Raw genomic sequence first — 19,303 nt, 5'->3', positions numbered from 1 at the left:
AAAAAAAGAAACAGAAGCTCTAAAAAATATGCAGGGAATTTAAATTTTGAATATGGTGGCTTGTCAAACCAATTTTATTCTGCCATTTCCTTCTATGCATTTGAATCATCGTCAATAGAGTAGTTGGTTTCCTCATCATATGCACATAGAGCGTTTCTTTTTCATGAATTTCATAGACAATTTCTGAAATAAAAAAAAATATTGATCTAATGACATGTAAAATAATCTAATGGTAAGACTTAGAGCTTCCGGCATTTTTGATGATATCAGCAGCCTTTTCTGCGACACCATAGACAGGTTGCATTAAATGAGAAGGGATTTCAAGAGGAATGATAGAAGTGTCAACAACTCTTAAATTGGCAGTACCATAAATCCTGAGTTTAGAATCAACCACACCACCTAGTTCTTTGGGAAGCATAGCACAAGTACCAACAGGATTCCAGTCAGAACGAACATTGTTAGATAACCATTTTTTCATATCTTCATCGCTAGACACCTGCTTTCCAGGTTCGGTTTCGCCTGTGTTCCATTGACCAAGACCGTTAGGAGCATCAAGAATCTTACGAGCAAGCTTAAGTGAAGCAACATGAACTTCAACGTCAAGAGGATAAGAATAGTATTGTGGGTTAATGGTGACAGGATCTTCTACATCAGAAGAACCGATATGGGTATGACCACGACTCAAAGGAGCAATCAAGACATGGTTGACAGTTTGGTATTTCAAATTCTTGGTATCGGCCTTACCAGTACCACTATAACCAGGTGTGAGCTTGATTTCAACAGGAGACATATAGTTTTCTTCATAACGACTGGCAACAATTTCGTATTGCTTCTTGATCAATTGGACATTAGTAGAGTTGGTAGAGACATAGTATTTAGCATATTGAGACATAGAAGCACGAATCTTGGCAGCAAATGCCTTACCAGACACAGCAGCAGTATCTTTAAAGAGGAGGCTAGGGCTAGGATAACCCAAGTTGTTCAGCGTGGCAGCATAGATACCTGTTTTCTTTGTATCATATTCTTCTCTCATTTGCTTAGCAAGTGTTGTATTGGCAAAGATGCTGTCGGAAGTGTAACCAGCGATATTAGTTGTAGAAACAGCCACTGCGTGGACATGATCTTGCATATTAGTACGAACACTGGGCAAATCGAGTAGCGACTTGACACCAGCAGAAGCAAGAATATTCTTGTCACCGATACCAGGAAGTTCAAGAAGTTTGGGACTACCAAGAGCGCCAGCAGAGAGAACAACTTCTTCATGTGCCTTCACAATTTGTTTCCTCGTCTTGTCACCAATAGGATACCATTCAACACTCGTAGCCAACAAGCCACCAGCCTTTTGTGCATTAAACTCAACGCGGGAGACAGTATGATTAGCCAAGACAAAGAGGTTCTTGCGCTCAACATTAGGGGCAATGTAGTCAGTATAAGCATCAGCACGACGAGCTGTCTTGGGATTCAAAATACTCAGGACAGTAGAATAACCATGAAGCGAACCGTTCAAGATATCGGGAACAGAGTCAAGTCCCACAGCTTTAAGAGAGGCGTTCCAGTAGCGTGTTTGATCGTATTTATAAGTACTGAAGGAGACGTTAATAGGACCTCCTACACCATGGACACTCTTTAAAGCAGTAGCGCCAATTTCGATTTGAGCAAGAGAAGGAGGCGTGTAGTTTTCAGCCTTCTTAAAGTATTTGAACATTTCCTTCCCGTTACATCTGGGATTACCGAGTTCTTCCCAGGCACCATAATCTTTCAAACCACCACGTGCCTAGAAAAGCAAGGTTAAGAAAGATAAAAAAAAATCATCGTGTATAGTCTTACCCAGACTAATCCATTGACAGCACTACCATCACCCAAGAGTCTGCCTGTACCAAGCGTCAATTGTCTATTGTTCATGCCTTCTTGAGGGACGGTGGGCATAACAGGACAAAGAGGTGAGCCAACATCTTGATCATACCTAATATGTTCAGTCAATTCAAATTCAATCAGATGGATTGCTTTACATTCCAGGAGCGCGAATCACAAACTGATCATCAGCATTGGATCCAGATTCTAGTACGGCAACAGTAATTTGCTTATTTTCGGAAAGACGGCTAGCCAGGGTCAATCTTATAAATAGACCATAACCAATGAGTTGCAAAATTATTTTTTATATGATGCATCACCAGCTACACCACCACCCACAATAACATAGTCATAAGTATCAGTAGTGTTTGGCTTATCTTGAGCAAATGAGTTTAATGTAATGAGAGTAGCTACAATGGCAGTTGAAATTTTCATTATTGATTGGAGAATGAAGAAGCAAGTGTTGTCTCAATCAAAGCCCTTTATATGCCATTGATATTTGGAGCGGGCTTTATAAGATAGTTTCAGTCGGTTGTTTGTCTTAAAAAGTGTTGCGATCTGAAGCAGTTGTAGTCTATAAGAAATCCAACTCAACCCAGGATTAATTTGAAACCAATATGTTTGGTTGAAAGGCAAACATTGCAGAAAAAAAAGATCAAAGGAATCCATTCAGAATTTGGAAAGAAACAGACTTTTTTTCTTTGCAAGTTCAGTAGATAAATAGACTTGCTTATCTTCTATAAATATTGACAGACATGTATATTTGGTAAATACTTTTTCTTTCTAAAAAAACTTCTCTTTTTGGTTTTTTTTCCTATCTTATACATTTTCGTGTAGAGTTACACATTGTTCTATCAATGAAGGACAACAAAAATAACAATTTTACTTAAGTGGGACATTTAAAACTTCACTTTATCATAGAAGGACAGACATTTACTTATAGGTACCCGCTAACACGAGACATATACTAATGAAAATTCCTTCAGAAAAAGTCGAATTAAATACAATGCTTCATTAAGATCAAAGCAAATTCATGCAAGAGCAGGTCGTTTTTATCATTGCGGTATTAGGGAACACATATTGATACCAATCAAAAAACGTATATTACTCAAACATGGTACAGATAAAACAAGTGCCTTTTTTTCTTCTGTACCTTATCAGCAAAATTATGCATGCACTAGGTTCACGAGAAACATTGACAGTTAGTACTAATATTTAAACTAAAAGTCAGTGTCGGTGCAAAGTAATACAGATTAAATTTAAAGACAATATAGTACTATCCTCAGGTTTTTAGATACTCGGATAAGTCGAGTATAAACTTTTGCAGGAGTAAGACTCGATAAACGAAAAGTCTTTTTTTTTATCTTTGTTCCTAATTTCTGCTCCTGACCATTCAGCAAGTGTTACTAAAGAAATACTTGAAAGAATTGTCCATTAGTGCCCCAACCAAGCAATTTTTCTATCAAGTTTGTTATCTAATGGTGATGAAAACACACCTTGTTATGGATGAGTTAAGAGACATGTGTTGATTTGGTGTACTAGCATGTAATTCTATTAAGTGATGGTTGAGTAAGGTTAGTCTCATATCATTGCTTCGTAAAATCTCTTCTTGCTGGCAGTCCCTTCGCTTTGATGAGCATATAGAATTGCCTTACGACAAAATCTAATTGATTGGATTCTGCTTGACTGTCAAAAATCAATGGAGCCTTGTTACTTTATGCAGAATGATATATCAAAAGTAAACCGCCTAAGAAGTAAAGATAATGAAGCTGATAATTGATTTGTATCAACCTTGAAGATTACAAATTTGTCTTCTCTCTCGTTTAAATAGCTGGTTCATGTTTAGCTGTATTCAGTCTAGTAAATGTTATGCAGACCAAGCTAAAAAAAAAAGGTACAAGAAAACTCAAGTCACATTCTGGCCTAAAAGAAAAAAAAAAACGTCGAAAAAAAGCTCTTGCTCTTTTCCTTTTGTTGTTTTTTAGACGTTTACTATGGAGGGAGCTCAAGATCCTCAAAACGCAATTATACTCAAACAATTTGAAGAGGCTTGTTCTGACTTTCAGGTATTTTACTAGTTACTTGTAAAAACTGATCTAACATAAAGTAGATTCCTGCTACAAGAGCACCTGCAGAACAAGTCCTGACTCAGTTCCGTCAAATACCTAAAGTTTTGCCTATCTGTCAATACATTTTAGGTAAGAAATGACAAAATTTTTTTTATGCACATCATTTCCTAACTTCTCACTATAGAGCATGCTTCTAATTCGATGGTTCAATTTCAAGTCGCTTTGGCCACAAGCGAAGTTATTGTACGAGACTATACGCTTTATGACAAGAATGAATTACTTTTGCTTAGAAATTTCTTAATGGAATTTTGTCTTCAAAGAGAAGAGTAAGTAAAAAAAAAAAAAGAAAAGATAAATGTTATAACTTATCCTATCAGTTTGACCAAGTTTGTCCGTGTACAACTTGTCTTGGCTGCTGCTTTGATTACAAAACGTAGCTTGTTTGATGTATCAAATCAAGACAGAGAATCTATTTTACATCACATCAGTCAATTGTTGCAAATGGACAATGATCATTCTGTAAGTAAACTGACTATCCATTTGAACTTATTCAAAAATAGCAAGTACTTGGGCTATCACTCGCCAATGCACTTGTAGATCAGTTTTCAAACACTAAATCAACGACTATTGGATTGACTTGGGAGCACCATCACAACTGTAAAATATTTTTTGAAAACAATATCTTATTGCCTTTGTTTGAACAAGCGATCACTAAACTTCATGGATTTGTGTCCAACTGTCAACAATTGCCTACTGATATTCCTGCTGTTTTAACAGAAATGATTATGTTGTTGGAAAAGATTTTGCATTGGGAATTTGTAAGTACGAGCTTGACACCTACTTTACCAGGCACATTTGCAAAAGAGGTAGATTTGGATGACTTTGATCGTGAAGATGGCCCTTCTTCTGTCAAAAAGACCTATGTGATCTTCCCAAAGCAATGGCAACCTGTGGTTGGTAACAGTGAAGTCTTGTGGCTATTCTTTATGGTATGCATGCTAAGAGGCCTTCACAGAAAAGACTTATTTTTTTTTCTTCAGACTTATAGCCTTGTTCAAGACGAAGATGCTTTAGGACATCGTTGTAGACAATGTTTGATCCAACTTGCAGGATTTCAACAAGATTTCTTCAACAACAATTCAGAACTCATCAAATCTTATGCAACTACCCTGATTCATGGTATTCGTAAAATGATTGCAGACATTACAGCCTTTGGGACAAGTCCTGATGCACTCAGTGAACAGGGACCACAAATGCTCGGCACTATACAAATGATTCGTCGACTCTTGGAAAATGTTTCTCTTGTCATTCTTTGTACTATTCCTGATTTTTTCCAATTCTTGAATGAAGTAGGCATGATCACTGTCAGTTGCTTAGGTGGGACTGTAACAGATGTAGATGAAGGCTGGATTAGTGAAGCATGTGATGAATCACTTCAGACTTGGGTCAAATTAGGCAAGTTAAAAAAAAGAGTGTATTTCAGATACTAACTGTGATATATAGCGGATATTGTTCAACCTTCTGACCCTCGAGGCAATGATCCTAAAACAGGACTTTTGCCTGACCAAGCACAACACTTGACTCAATATATGACAACTGTCGCTTATCAAATTGTAGAGACTTACATGACAACACGCCTTGAACGAGCCAAACAAGTACTGGAAGAAGAAGACGAAGAAGAGGACGAGATTGATGCAGGATTTAAAGACTGGGATACATTTGCAGACCAGTTGACCTGTATTGGTACACTAGGCCGACTAAACCCTCAACCTTGTCTTGTACGTCTTCACCAATTACTTGCTGAACGCTTTGAGTCATTCAAGGGATTCTTTAATGGTCAGTCACAAGATGGACTTGTGTTGTTGCATGAACAGCTTCACTGGATTATTTTGATTGCAGCTCACATCTTGGCAGATTCCGGTAAAGGAGAACAACCCATGATTCCTGATATTTTAATGCAACTTTCTGGCTCTCAGCCTTCTCTTGAGCAAGATCCTGTTGTCAATCTATCACAGCTCTTTTTAGAATTATTTCGATTCAGTTCAAGCTTTGGTTCAAACACAGTGGAAGCATCCAACTGCAGTCCTCGTGTAGCAGAAACATTGATTTGGTATATGGAAAGGTGGAGCAAGTCTTATGTCTTGGTGGATGAAAATGAGTATGGATATATGAGTCCTCATATTGCAAAGGTTTTTGGCAGACCAGGACCTTCTGATGGTCAAGGTTTGCTTGTCATTGGCTTCTTTATTGATCAAATGAAGACCAATTTTATTCTTTGGAATGCTGATCCTGATGTATTAAATCAAGTAAGTCTTTATATAGTTAAACATGTATTTATGTTTCCTTGTTAGCTTGTAAAATGGCTTCATTCATGCGGTACATGTAATAATTTAAAGCAAGGCTTATTACAATCAGGTACATAAAAAAAAAAAAGAACGACATGCAACTAGTCAAAAACTAATTTTCATATTTAGCCCATTTCCCTGAACTTGTTCAGTTTGTCACACAAAACCTAGAACAATTACCTGAAGTAGTTCACAAGTAAAGTAATGTTTGTCTTGTATGCGTACTTACTTTTTTGTTTAGTTCTCTTGTCCAAACAATTGCTACTATTTCAAGCTTTGCTCCTGATGATACAACACGCAATAATTATTTCGGCTTGATGTTCAACATGATTGAAGATCGTCTAGGTCTTTTGCTTCATCGCCCTGATTTTCAACAAGTATACCAACGAGGCGAAATGATCAACCATGTCATCAACGCACTCGAAATGTTTGATGGTCTAGCTCTTGCTTGTCAATACAGCAACACACAAACTATTTTTCAGTTCTGCTCTAGATTCCTTGAGAGTTTTGTGCAACTCATGACACTATACAAGACGGTACCTGAAGTTCAATTGGCTATCTTGCAGTTGTTTGCAGACTTGTGTAATCGTTTAGACTTTGGGTCATTAAGTTCTGAAGACAAACAACTGTTGTTCCACACGATTATTGAGATTGTCAAGGTATTTGGTGCTGCTAATCAAGGCAAGAAAAGAATGCATACACAAGAAGAAGAAGAAGATAGGCCTTATGCTGACATTTCAACTGTCTTGGTGATGTTGTCCAACATCATGGCTTCTGGAAATGAAGACTTTAACCGCAAACAAAACGACCGTTCGAATGTTGCTGATGTTGTCTTGTTTAGTACTAATATTGTGATTCCTTTGATTGATATGGAAATGTTAAAGGTAAAGAAAAAACTAAGGAGTACAAATAAGCTTATCAGTTGATTAGATTCCTAGTCTATGCCAGCAATATATTCAATTGATATCACACCTGATTGAAATCTTTCCAGAAAAGCTATCAGGTCTTCCTACTCCCCTTTTCAATAATCTAATGGCCAGTTTAGAATACGGTATTCGACATGATATTCCTGATGTCAATATCTTGACTTTGCGCGCTATCACACCATTGACTATTTGGGTCTATCAGCATCAGCAACAAGAATTCATCAAAGAAAATTTACAGAAATTCCTGCAAGAATTGCTGAATTGTTTACTTTTCCAACATTTGGATACAAACACAGTGGAGGCTGCTTCTGATGCTTTACTTGCCCTCATTTGTGTTCAAAGAGTAAGTCAAAGGTATAAATCATCTCACTAATGAATCTAGAATGTGTATATGGCATTGGCAAATCAAATTATTGGACAGCAATCAAATGAAATTCAACAACGTTTATTAATTGCTTTTCAAAAATTAGACCAAGCAACTCCAGCTGAACCAAATAGAAATGTACCTGAGTTTAAAGAAGCGCTTCTTGCTTTCCTTATGAACGTAAGAGCCGTTTTAAGAGTGAAATAAATAGGATCGGGCAATAAAAAACGTTTATAAAAAGAGCAACAATTGCTATTTTTGCTTTCTTTACTTTTTCTCTTAAAATGAAAAATTATTCGTCCTTCATAGAGAATGATACTACAGCTTCTTCTATATCTTCCTCTGCCTTTTCAACAATGGGTTCTGCTCTAGATGAACGTCGGCCCTTGTTAACCAATGAAACAGAGGACTCGTCTATTTATAACAACAGTGTTTGTTTTGAAGAACCCAGTGCTACGAAAACCAGTGCTTCTATTAATCTTTCGAATACTATTTTAGGCACAGGCATGCTGGCCATGGTAAGTAACAATTCATGTTGCGAGTGATTGTTTACCATTCAATATAGCCTGCTGCATTGGCTTCTGTTGGATTGATTCCAGGCATATTCATCATTATTTATGCTGGCTGTACATCCAGTCTTGGTCTTTATTTCTTAGCACGATGTGCGGATAGAGTAGGGGGCAGAAATGCATCATTTTCATCCCTATCCAAATTAACTTGGCCCAAATTAGGCATTTTTTTCGATACAGCCATTGCTATCAAATGCTTTGGTGTAGCCATCAGTTACCTCATTATTTTGGGTGACTTGATGCCTCAGGTAACATGAAAAGGAAATGATGTGGTAGTGTCTTACACGTCAGTTAGGTCATGTTGTCTTTTTTTCATGGTGCTAAAGATGTTGAGTTATTGATGGATCGTCGATTCTGGATTTCGTTGAGTATAATTACAGCTGTTGGACCATTGAGCTGGCTTAGAAAGCTGGATTCATTAAAATACACAAGTTTAGTTGCACTCTTTGCTGTGGCCTATTTAGTGGCTATTGTTGTTTATCATTATGTTTCGCCCAACTATCCACCACCACCACCTGATGCGATTGAATATTTTCACTGGAGCACCAAAATCTTTGGTCAATTGCCTGTCTTTATCTTTGCTTTTACCTGTCATCAAAATGTAAGTGAAGATAAAGAAGAAGAAAAGATAAGTTTATGCTGAGTATCCCCAAACTAGATTTTTTCTGTCTATAACGAGTTGAAAAAGAATGATGAAAAGTCAATTGTTCAAGTGATCTCCACTTCTATTGGTTCGGCTGCTTTTATCTATGAGTTGGTAGCTATTTTGGGTTATCTAAGCTTTGGTAAACATGTATTGGGCAATATTATTCTTGAATGTAAGTAACGTGATCTTACAAGCCATGATGATTAATTCCGAACTAGATCCTCAGACTGCTTTTGTTGCTTTTGGTCGATTGGCTATTGTGGTCTTGGTGATCTTTAGTTATCCACTCCAAACACATCCTTGTCGAGCTTCGATTGACAAGATTATCGACACGCTTAAATCGGAGTCTCTTCAACAACCTGTTATTTCCAACAAACGCTATTGGATCATGACCAGCTGTATTGTGATTTCTACCTATTTAGTAGCCATTTCTATTTCTCAATTGGATCTTGTGTTGTCGTTTGTGGGTTCTACAGGTTCAACGACAATTTCGTTTATTTTACCTGGTTTGTTTTATTTCAAGATGCATTCTGAAGACGGATATCATTGGAAACGTATGGTTGCTTTGTTTTTAGTGTTTTATGGGTTTTTAGTGATGAGTATTTGTTTGACTTTTAATATTAAGCGTTTATTATAATAAACACATCCTTTCTTAAAGTGGTTCGTTATTGCAATATTAACCAAGGAAAGTTAACATATCCCCTTAGGCATGCTATGTTATTTAAGGGAAATGATGCCCTCCGACATACTTTTCTAAATCAGTATATAAAACAGCATTTTTATACCTAAAAAAATGACATTTTTTCATTATACCTCGACAAATTCTTTGCTTTAGCTCGAGATAAAGCAACAATTGACCAAGATATATATTAGTACAGTAAGAACGGTAAATTTTGTCACTGAGAAAATTGAATGTCCATAACCAAAAAATAAATGTCACTTTCCAAAAAAATTAATGGCACTAAGCCAAAAATGATTGTTCCTTTATGTCTAGAGATTTTGTCCTTTTGAAATAAGAGAAATGTCACAATAAGTTAAATCAAATTGACCTAAAAATGATATGTGTTTTTGACTTCAAAACGTTTAGAATGGAGCTTTATTATAACATTGAATGATTTGTCGTTTAGAATGACTGGCAAAGTTGTATAGAATTTCAGCAGGTATGGCATTACATGCCTCAGCAATTCTATCAGGCATTTTTTCTTCATTCAATAGTTTGTGGCGTTTCAATTTTCCTTTCAAGATTGCCCAAAACTGTTCAATTGGGTTTAGCTCTAGCAAGTAAGGAAATAACTACACTACTCTATAACCTCTACTCTCAATTTTTCTTATCATTGGATGAGACTTATGAATAGTACAGTTATTATTCATTACAAGATAACTACCCATATGACTCTCATCCATGTCCATGATATTCCAGAAGCTCATTCATAAATTTCACAAAATGGGTAGTAATTGTATCCTTTGCTCCTAGCTTGTTGTTTTCGACAGTGGTCCTCTCCTCAACATCAACGTACTCTATGGTAGGCTCTTTGCTCTTTGCCTCCTGCCGTCTTCGATGTTTGAGTTTTTGGGCCTCTTTGCTTTTTAGGTGGTGGTTTTTTCATAGCAACATGGATAACGCTACTACAGTGTATAGCACCGATAATGGGGTGGGAGGGAGAACGAGTCTCTTCAATCTCTACTTGGTAGATGTTCCTACAGCCGACCTAGCCCAATTGTTTCTCATATTGATGTTAAATCCAGCCTCATCAATAAAGACGCAGTTCTTAGTATAATCCAGATCTGAGTCTTTCCACTTCATGAACCACTCGTAATAATCTTTTATATATAAATGTCATAAGTAACGTCTCTTCTAATAATAACCTGTTCAGTTCCTATACAAGTTAGCTACTCTCATACAGGTAATTACTACAAACGGATGATCGTTCTTATGTTTCATCTTTTATTTGTTTATATCAATTAATTACAATTAGCGTTCTGCTTATTGTTATATAACTAATTGAATAGTATTAACTTGTGCAACAGCTTTTATTAAAGCCAACAGTACAGAAGAATCAGGTAAGTAAAAGCCAGAAAACAATAAGCCTTTTTTATTATAAGTCATAGAAGATTGGAAAAAAAAAACTAATGCTCAAAACGAAAGGCACAAGTTCTACCTTTGTTCTTGCTGCTATCAATGAGATTGTAGAAACATGGGTGTGTAGGACGAGAGTTGCTAATCATTACATCAATTTCCGAAGCAGGTACGGATTTGCACAATCGCCAAAATGATTCGGATACTTGAGCCAAAGATTGAAGATTTTTCAAGGATATAAATGATGAGAGTTCTTCCAATGAACGCGGGAATAATACTTTTGCGATTTCATACATGGTGTAGATGCCATCATGACGTAATCGCATCAAATAGAAGACAATGGTAAATCCGTGAATTTGAAAAGCTAAACATGCATCCCAATGGCGGGTATTGATGGCTTCTTTGCAAAAGATTCCTAAGTGCAGGAGATCATGGCATAGATCATTGTTGTTTGTAGTGGGCTGTGCCACTTTTGCTTCACCAAAGCCCAGGCTTGGCCCATACGAGAGTTAGGTAAGTTTTGTCAGGGTTGCATCTGGTCTTTTATCACCACTGGCATCCGATTTGATATTGGTCAAAGTAGTACTACGTAGCCAGCGATGTTGTTTATTGAATGGCTGAACACCTACAACAATCAAATTACTAGATCATAAAGAGTGAAAAGGTTAGTACGAAATATATACGCAGCTCATGATGTTTTCGACTTCCTCTGGTAATCATCTACACAGGATGATATTGCTTGTTTGTCCGTCTAGATGTGAAGGTTTTTTTACGCGAGGCAATCGGAAACCCATTCCAATGCTTATGTTATAGTCCAAAGGGACAAAATAACGTCCCAATGCTACCGTTTAAGACAAAGGAACAGTAGAATGGCCGTTCAGATGATTCATAAACCAGCTTACTGAACACAAACATCTCTTTTGTTACTCAACTGTGAAAACAAAATGAAAAAAATTTCCCATTATTGCTTTTTAGATACATTTCTCAGCCGATTGTGTTCCAACTTCCTGCTTTGTTACCTTGTTTTCTTACCATTTATTTGAATTTGACGAAGTTCTTGATGTCACAAAAGCGACCGGCCAACAAAAGTGATAGCGAATTCTGCCCACAAAAAGCAAATGGCTGTAGGAATGAACCAGAAAGTCAACAATCCTCAACACATCACCTATTGCATCGAAAATAAGGCCACCCTCACTTTTCCTGCTTTTTGTGAGAAATTCGATTTGTTCAGAAGGGACTACGCTTATTCGCGGTATAAGAACATTATATCCAAGTATATACCGGATGATTGCGATAGGCTGACAAAGGAATTCAATTTATGGAAAAGTTCCTTCGCAAGCAAACAGTTTTGGTTACAGAAAACACGATTGGTGACGGATCTTGACGCACATCTCAGCAGTGCCGAATACGTGCAAAAAGTTATTCAACAAGAAATTCAAGTCTTGCCTGATGTCAATTGCTCGACATCCGTTCGCGTTTCCAGCCATGATACAACACATCGCTCGACGTCACCATCAATTGATGATAACACCACTTCTATTACCTCGAATTCTGATAATCAAGAGACTAATGACTGGCAAGAGTCTGCGAATACGCCTGTACTGGCAGATTCTGTTTTAAATTCTAACTGCTTCGTTGCCACTGATAATGAGAATTCCACCGATGACTCGGCTTCTGCGGATATGACAAGACATAATGACGCTGATCTCCTAGATCTGCCTGGACATCAGACATCATCGACACTGCTTTCTCATGCAAATGCTTCAGCTGAATGAATGTTCAAAAGCACAAACATCTCGACATTATTCATGACATTTATTTTTTGGTTACAGACATTCAATTTTCTCAAAGTGACAAAATTTACCGTTCTTACTGTATCTTGAAAACAATGCTTTTGTGAAAGCATTCAATACAATTATATGAGTCTTATATAGTCCCAATAAAATAGCCGTCATCTGGGCTACCCATTAAAATGTCCCAAAAAGGATATATTAAGTGTTTCGTTGGTTGCTCCTTGGAGTCAGTATTCTTTATAACTTGTCTTGTTCAATGCTACAGATGGCTATACCAATATCACAAGTAAAGCACACCATTTCAAATTGTCTTCAATTACTTGACACTTGACACAATTGCTTGTATCTAAGAGATACAGTCTTTCACAAGGGATTATAGCACCACCAAGAGTGACCAGACCAACGTACTAAAAAAAATTCCTTACAAAAATAACTTTTGAAAAAAGTAATCTTATTCAAAGTCCGCCATAAAAAAAATGCAGCTTCTTCGAGAGAAAAAGCAAAGCCATAGTTACAAGAGCCTTTCTTCGTCTTAGGTTTGAAAGGATGCTCGTATTTCAAGCTAAATCATTGATCTCAAGTTGACTCATATAACTATCGGTTTTCATTGAAATATAAAAATCAAATGCCGTGCTTCTTCACCTAAATTGTGTCCGAATAGCCTTGTCAATTTCCATTCCTCTCTTTTTCTCTCTTATGTAACTCTCTCTCTCTCTCTCTCTCTCTCTCTCTCTCTCTTCATATCATGTCTCATCGCTCTTCATCTATTCGTCGAAGAGGCACAGGATCCTTTTCAATGCATCATGATTATCCTGGCCTTACTTCCTATCGAGATTCTAATGCAGACACCCCATTGCCACACCATCAACGTACAGGCAGTTTTCATAGCTTCTTTAAAGAAGATTACCAGTTCAATCCAGCCGATGATCAAGAAGATGTCAAGACCGATGTCTTATTTCCTCGATACAGAGCTAGTGTCGACGATCATGTCGATATTGCTGCATTCCATCGTATGGTGCAACATCATACTCGTAAAATGTCAGTAGGCACGGTTCCTTTATCCAAAACCCTGAGCAAACAAAATCAACTGTATGGTCCATCTTCTGTCTTGGCCGATAGTTATTCTCCTTTGGATATTCGGTTTAGAATCTACTCTGCTCAAAAGAATGCGATTGTCTCAGCCAGTCTACAGGAATTATTGACAGAAGAAGGCAGGAAGGCACTTGAGTCTGTGGTTCGGTCCAAAGGTTGGTGGGTAGATGTCTTGTGTCCTTCGCTGGACGAGATGAGAATCTTGAGCAAGGTTTAGTATGAGCAGAACATCAAGGCAAATTGACTTATGTTTGAATAGACATTTCATATTCATCCATTGACAACAGAAGACATTCAAGCTCAGGAACCTCGTGAAAAAGTAGAGTTGTTTCCCAACTATACGTTTGTTTGCTTTAGGGCATTTGAAGTAGACGCTTTAACAGATAGAATCAGGCCCTTTAATTTCTATTCCTTGATCTTTAAAGAAGGCCTCTTGACTGTAAGTGCGCCATAGTATCCATCTTGTTAGTCACACATCTATAGTTTCATTTCAAAAAATCAGAACATATTGCCCGAGTCAGAGAACGATGCGATCAACTCAAAGAGTTCATGCCTATTACGCCTGACTGGATCAATTATGCCTTGGTGGATTCAGTGACAGATAGTTTTGCACCTATTATCCTTCAAGTAGAAATGGAAGCTGTCTCGATTGACGAACTTTCGCTTGTCCTCAAGGAATCTGAACAGGCAGACATGTTGAAACGTATCAGCCGGTGCCGTAAAAAATCGACTCAATTGACACGTCTCTTGGGTTCAAAACTGGATGTTATCAAGAGCCTGATGAAACGGTACGAAGATAAATCAAAAGAATATGCCATGTTAGACCAATCTGTGCCACTCAATCATCATCTTGCTATACCTGGTTCCCCTGGAGGGGATCTGTTGGAAACCAAAAAGGCATTTTCAGATGTCTTGTTGTATTTAGGGGATATTCAAGGTAATCTTCCTTTCTCAAGTGACATTGCCTCACTAACTTTTCTAGATCATGTTGTGACTATGGCTCAAAACATTAACCACTATGATCGTATTCTTCATCGAGCCCATACGAATTATCTTGCTCAAGTCAATCTCGAATTAACACAGACATACAACATGACAAACAGTGTCATGAACAGATTGACATTCCTGGCTACTGTCTTTATTCCTTTAACGCTGATTGGTAGTTTATGGGGTATGAATGTCGCAGTGCCTGGCAAAGAATATCAAGATCCTGTTTATTTCTGGTGGATTCTCGGTGGTATGGCTGTCTATTGTACAGGTTGTTTGTTTTATGGTAAACGTGTCGGCTTATTATAATAAAGAAGTGGCTTGAATAAAGAAACATGGTCACACGTCTTTTTTAAACTTGATGTGTCCTTTCTTCTTTTTTTTTTCTTCAATACACACTATACTTCATTGACTATGGCTGAATCAGTACAATACTACCTCGAGCGTATGATACCTGAGCTCGAGGGTCTTGAGAAAAAACATGTCTTTTCTTCTGTGAGTAGGTTTCATGGGAAATTGGCAAGACTAATGTTACCTATAGGCCGAGATCAAATCGATCATTAAAAAGCGAACTAATTTTGAATATGCTCTACACCGTCGTATCAAACAAAAGATTGATTTCTTGAGAGCTATTGAATATGAAACGAACTTGGAAGAACTTCGTCAAAAGAGAGTGGCTCGTATGGGTAGGTGAACTATTCCTCTCTCTCTCTATCTCTCTTCTTTTCATGCTTACATTTGATAGGCTTAAAGGATGGTTTAAAAGGCGATGATTTACAATACTCAGGCGCAAGAAGAATCTACGGTTTATTTAGACGAGCCACCATCAAATTCAAAAATGACTTGTCACTTTGGTTACAATACATTGATTATGCTAAACGCAACAAAGCCAATAATATCTTGTCGAGTGTGTTTGTTCAGTAAGTTTGACCCTAGACGAGACAAAGAATCTTATGTATGTAGAGCCATTCAGCATCATCCTCACAATGCTTCTTTATGGATCATGGCAGCCACTTGGGAACACGAAGAGAATGCTAATGTAGCAGCTGCCCGTGTCTTGTTACAACGCGCACTTCGTCTGATGCCTGAAAATCAATCATTATGGCACGAATATTTCCGTCTTGAACTGATCTATATCGAAAAGATCAAGCTCAGAAGAAGATTACTCGGTATCAACCAACCTCAAACTCAGACAGAAGATGTGATGGACACAGACAACACAATTCAATTACCTGCATTAACAGGCGAAGATGTAGCACAATGGAAATCAGACGAAAACAAAAAGACCATGACAGAAAAAGAAGCAGCTGCACTCGAGGAAGCCAACAATCCAATCTTGCAAGGTCTTTTGGCCAAGATTGTGTACGATAATGCCATTCAAGCCATTCCAAACGACATTGGATTCCGCCAACGATTTATTGATGTCTACCGTGAATTTACAGAGATGGAGACACAGATAGACCATGTATACGATACCATGCAGCGTGATTTATACGATCAGCCTGAAGCCAGACGTGTTTTAGCCTCAAGACATATGACTGGCAGTCTAAAAGTATCAGATCCTGCTTTTGTGCCTGCTTTGCGTGCATGTGTGCAGGACTTTGAAAAGGCCGTGGCTGATCTGAACATGCCAACGATGTGGCAATTGTATATCGAATTCTTATTGAATTGGCGTGACTTGGTGACAGAAGAAAACCTGCGATTGTATCTCACCAAACTGTCACAAAAGACATTGAAAGCGTGTCAGAAAGAAGGTCAAATGAATGCAAAGATATACGCGTTATGGATGCCTATGTTGATCGAGACAGACAAGGAGAAGGCAGAGACCGTGGCAGAGCGAGGCACAGAGATGTTTCCTGATGCTACACCACTTTGGTTATATCGTATTCAATTGGCAGCAACCAAAGAATCCTTGTATTGGAAAGCATTGGCGCTGAATCCTGGCTCACTTGTGTTATGGCGCGCCTTTATTGACTGGATCATGCATGGCAATCTATCGACACAAGACATTGATCGTCTGTTCTACAAGGCATGTGAAAAAGTGACGATGCTTTTACCTTCCGCTACTTCTTCTGAACCCTCCGAGATCAAACAATTAGTTCAATCACGTTATGTGGAATGGACAGCTGCATCTCAAGGTATTGAAGCTACACGTACTGTTTATCGCAAGATCATCAAGGGCTTTTATCCTACTTTTGGATTTTATATGAAGTGTGTTGAACTTGAGAATCAATACGGTACTGGAGACCAACAAGGAAAAGCCAGTGTGGAATATCTGTATGAACAAGTAACTCGCATGGAAGATCATAAAGAAGGTAAGAAAATACAATGTAGCTCATTACTCATATAGAATAGAAACCTATATTTCATACCTTGCCTATCTTTACTCTCAAAAGAAATTTCAAAAGGCCAATCAAGTGTACCATAGAGCATGTCATGAACTACCCAACAAGGAAGCATTGGATCTTCAAATCCAAAAACTAAGAAAATAAACATAATAAATCTTTAGAATTTTAAAACTCCTTCAAGACGTCACAGTATTACGTTTCTATTTTTTTCTTGTTAGACGCGATCATCAAAGGGCATAAACCTTTCTTTTTTCTTCTTTATTTTACATTATGGCCAGAAGATACGACTCAAGAACCACTATTTTCTCACCTGAAGGTAACTACAGAACGATAGACACTCACTGACTTTTTGTTAGGTCGTTTATACCAAGTTGAATATGCTATGGAAGCTATTTCTCTTGCTGGTATTGCACTTGGTATTCTCGCAAAAGATGGTGTTGTTATTGCTGCTGAAAAGAAGGTCACTGCTAAACTATTAGAGACCAGTGCTACTTCTGAAAAGATTTACAAGTTAAACGAGTAAGTAGACTGATTACAGCCTTATGGACTCACCCCATGATAGTAACATTATCTGTGGTGTAGCAGGTATTACAGCTGATGCCAACATCTTGATCAACTGGACTCGAGCCAGTGCACAACGCTATTTGTTTGCATACAATGAAGAAATCCCAGTTGAACAACTGGTTCAAAATCTATGTGATTTAAAGCAAGGTTATACTCAATATGGTGGTTTGCGTCCTTTTGGTGTCTCTTTTATCTTTGCTGGTTATGATGAACACTATGGTTTCCAATTGTATCATTCTGATCCTTCTGGTAATTATGGTGGTTGGAAGGCTACTTGTATTGGTGCCAATAATGCTACAGCACAATCTATTTTGAAACAAGATCATAAGGATGACATGACATTAGAGGAGGCCAAAGCATTGGCTATTAAAGTGTTAAGCAAAACCATGGACAGTACAACATTGACAAGTGAAAAATGTAAGTTTAAAAAAAAACAAGATAGGTGGATCTTTCTTGTGTATTGACTTGATTTTCTGTAGTGGAATTTGCCACCATTCGACTTGAAGAAAACAAAGTTAAATATGATCTTTATAAGCCTGAGGAGATTGATGCATTGTTAAAAGAACAACAAGTGGGTGCTACTGTTCATGAAACAGCTTAAATAAAATATGTGTTTTATATGGTAGGATATAAATGATGTGCTAATAAGGCACACATACTAGTCGTGATGACAGATGTAACAAAATTGACTTGATGGTTATCCAAGATGGGTAAACCACTGATGATTTGAATGTCTTCGCCTTGTTTGCCTTGAGCCACTATCTTTTTTTGATCTTTTGAATACAGACTTTGTTGTACGGTGGCACCCAACAAAGAATCCATCTAGACATCAATGAATGACATGTATCTCAACAGATCCAGACTTACCAAAGATCCACCCACACCTGCTAAACAACCCACCAAGACCAATTCCCATGCAAATCCATAACATGCTTGTTCTATATACAGTGTCATGGCAGCAGAAAGACCTACCAGTGTACCACCTGCAAAAGAAGCCGCCAATCCTAATCCAGAAACACCGCCATTGGTACCTGGAGGCACTTTTTTCATGCGTGTGATTAAAATGGGCCAATCCTTGTTCAGGATACCCAATTCACTTGCCCACTCAAGGGATATGAGTTATCATGAATCCATGACTTTTTACTTACCGTATCACCAGCACAACAAGCATAATGTCTATTGATTTGAATGAGATATATATATAAATATATAAAGGGATATACTTACCCTACATAAGCCCAGATCAAGACACGACTCCAACGCGCTTGATGAAAGCAATCGACCCCAGGTTCATTTAATTGAAACAAAAGGACAGCTATACCCCCATCAAACCATTACAAGCCACTTGAACCGCGTTTCTTTCACTAGCATCTTCATAATCAGCTTCTAAGCGTCGTTTTTGATCAGCCTTAAACTTGGTCAATCGACTACTTGAAAGAAAGAATGTCAAGAGAACAACTGTAAAAAGCCAAAGACGAGATGAGAATGTCACCATGCCCAACATAAAAGCAGCAGCAGCACCATCAATACTAAGTGATTTCTTGCGTCTTGAATGAATAACAAGTAATATGGATAACCCAAGAGCAAATAAAAGATGAGACATGAAAGAAAAAGAGAAAAAAAAAAGGTATTCTCCGCTACAAAATAAAAGATGTAGGGTAACAAACGCGTC

At 37.7% G+C, this 19,303-nt stretch overlaps 9 protein-coding genes across 9 annotated transcripts; 6 read left to right on the top strand and 3 right to left on the bottom strand.

Annotated features, from left to right (window-relative positions):
* Positions 1-226: 226 nt before the first annotated feature.
* On the bottom strand, positions 227-2,168 carry B0P05DRAFT_581457 (alcohol oxidase; the record flags this gene model as incomplete). The annotated part of the gene is made up of 4 exons (XM_051582101.1): positions 227-1,774; positions 1,828-1,963; positions 2,010-2,099; positions 2,128-2,168. The coding sequence occupies 4 exons, from the start codon at positions 2,166-2,168 to the stop codon at positions 227-229; spliced, it is 1,815 nt and encodes a 604-aa protein (XP_051430939.1).
* Positions 2,169-3,845: 1,677 nt separating this feature from the next.
* Positions 3,846-7,762, top strand: B0P05DRAFT_574904 (armadillo-type protein; the record flags this gene model as incomplete). The annotated part of the gene is made up of 12 exons (XM_051581605.1): positions 3,846-3,917; positions 3,962-4,049; positions 4,105-4,246; positions 4,298-4,439; positions 4,481-4,909; positions 4,961-5,342; positions 5,424-6,226; positions 6,272-6,335; positions 6,395-6,461; positions 6,507-7,149; positions 7,196-7,534; positions 7,574-7,762. 12 exons carry the CDS (start codon positions 3,846-3,848, stop codon positions 7,760-7,762), a joined length of 3,360 nt encoding a protein of 1,119 aa, XP_051430938.1.
* Positions 7,763-7,911: 149 nt separating this feature from the next.
* B0P05DRAFT_478265 (transmembrane amino acid transporter protein-domain-containing protein) lies at positions 7,912-9,407 on the top strand (the record flags this gene model as incomplete). The annotated part of the gene is made up of 5 exons (XM_051575006.1): positions 7,912-8,073; positions 8,121-8,372; positions 8,420-8,725; positions 8,783-8,942; positions 8,989-9,407. 5 exons carry the CDS (start codon positions 7,912-7,914, stop codon positions 9,405-9,407), a joined length of 1,299 nt encoding a protein of 432 aa, XP_051430937.1.
* Positions 9,408-11,029: 1,622 nt separating this feature from the next.
* Positions 11,030-11,356, bottom strand: B0P05DRAFT_458719 (uncharacterized protein; the record flags this gene model as incomplete). The annotated part of the gene is made up of 1 exon (XM_051573977.1): positions 11,030-11,356. A coding segment is annotated over one exon (327 nt), but the record flags the coding sequence as incomplete, so codon positions are not given.
* A 451-nt stretch (positions 11,357-11,807) lies between these two features.
* B0P05DRAFT_558535 (uncharacterized protein) lies at positions 11,808-12,710 on the top strand (the record flags this gene model as incomplete). The annotated part of the gene is made up of 1 exon (XM_051580158.1): positions 11,808-12,710. A coding segment is annotated over exon 1 (653 nt), but the record flags the coding sequence as incomplete, so codon positions are not given.
* Positions 12,711-12,924: 214 nt separating this feature from the next.
* B0P05DRAFT_558534 (uncharacterized protein) lies at positions 12,925-15,104 on the top strand. The gene is made up of 4 exons (XM_051580157.1): positions 12,925-13,943; positions 13,992-14,171; positions 14,216-14,669; positions 14,715-15,104. Exons 1-4 carry the CDS (start codon positions 13,386-13,388, stop codon positions 15,026-15,028), a joined length of 1,506 nt encoding a protein of 501 aa, XP_051430934.1. The 5' UTR covers positions 12,925-13,385; the 3' UTR covers positions 15,029-15,104.
* B0P05DRAFT_558530 (U3 small nucleolar RNA-associated protein 6-domain-containing protein) lies at positions 15,100-17,243 on the top strand. The gene is made up of 5 exons (XM_051580156.1): positions 15,100-15,214; positions 15,261-15,405; positions 15,465-15,639; positions 15,683-17,034; positions 17,075-17,243. The coding sequence occupies exons 1-5, from the start codon at positions 15,134-15,136 to the stop codon at positions 17,209-17,211; spliced, it is 1,890 nt and encodes a 629-aa protein (XP_051430933.1). The 5' UTR covers positions 15,100-15,133; the 3' UTR covers positions 17,212-17,243.
* A 20-nt stretch (positions 17,244-17,263) lies between these two features.
* B0P05DRAFT_558527 (proteasome subunit alpha type-4) lies at positions 17,264-18,240 on the top strand. The gene is made up of 4 exons (XM_051580155.1): positions 17,264-17,383; positions 17,424-17,586; positions 17,630-18,048; positions 18,111-18,240. The coding sequence occupies exons 1-4, from the start codon at positions 17,338-17,340 to the stop codon at positions 18,230-18,232; spliced, it is 750 nt and encodes a 249-aa protein (XP_051430932.1). The 5' UTR covers positions 17,264-17,337; the 3' UTR covers positions 18,233-18,240.
* Positions 18,241-19,269, bottom strand: B0P05DRAFT_558524 (integral membrane protein DUF92-domain-containing protein). Its single transcript, XM_051580154.1, has 5 exons — positions 18,964-19,269; positions 18,859-18,895; positions 18,780-18,807; positions 18,499-18,735; positions 18,241-18,453 (listed from the first exon to the last, which is right to left on the bottom strand). The coding sequence occupies exons 1-5, from the start codon at positions 19,232-19,234 to the stop codon at positions 18,247-18,249; spliced, it is 780 nt and encodes a 259-aa protein (XP_051430931.1). The 5' UTR covers positions 19,235-19,269; the 3' UTR covers positions 18,241-18,246.
* Positions 19,270-19,303: the final 34 nt, after the last annotated feature.

This window comes from Gilbertella persicaria, assembly GCF_025201335.1.
Source record: "Gilbertella persicaria strain CBS 190.32 chromosome Unknown B0P05scaffold_51, whole genome shotgun sequence".
Classification (NCBI taxonomy): domain Eukaryota; kingdom Fungi; phylum Mucoromycota; class Mucoromycetes; order Mucorales; family Choanephoraceae; genus Gilbertella; species Gilbertella persicaria.
The sequence above is the reverse complement of the archived record's forward strand: the minus strand, read 5'-3'. Positions and strand labels throughout refer to the sequence as shown.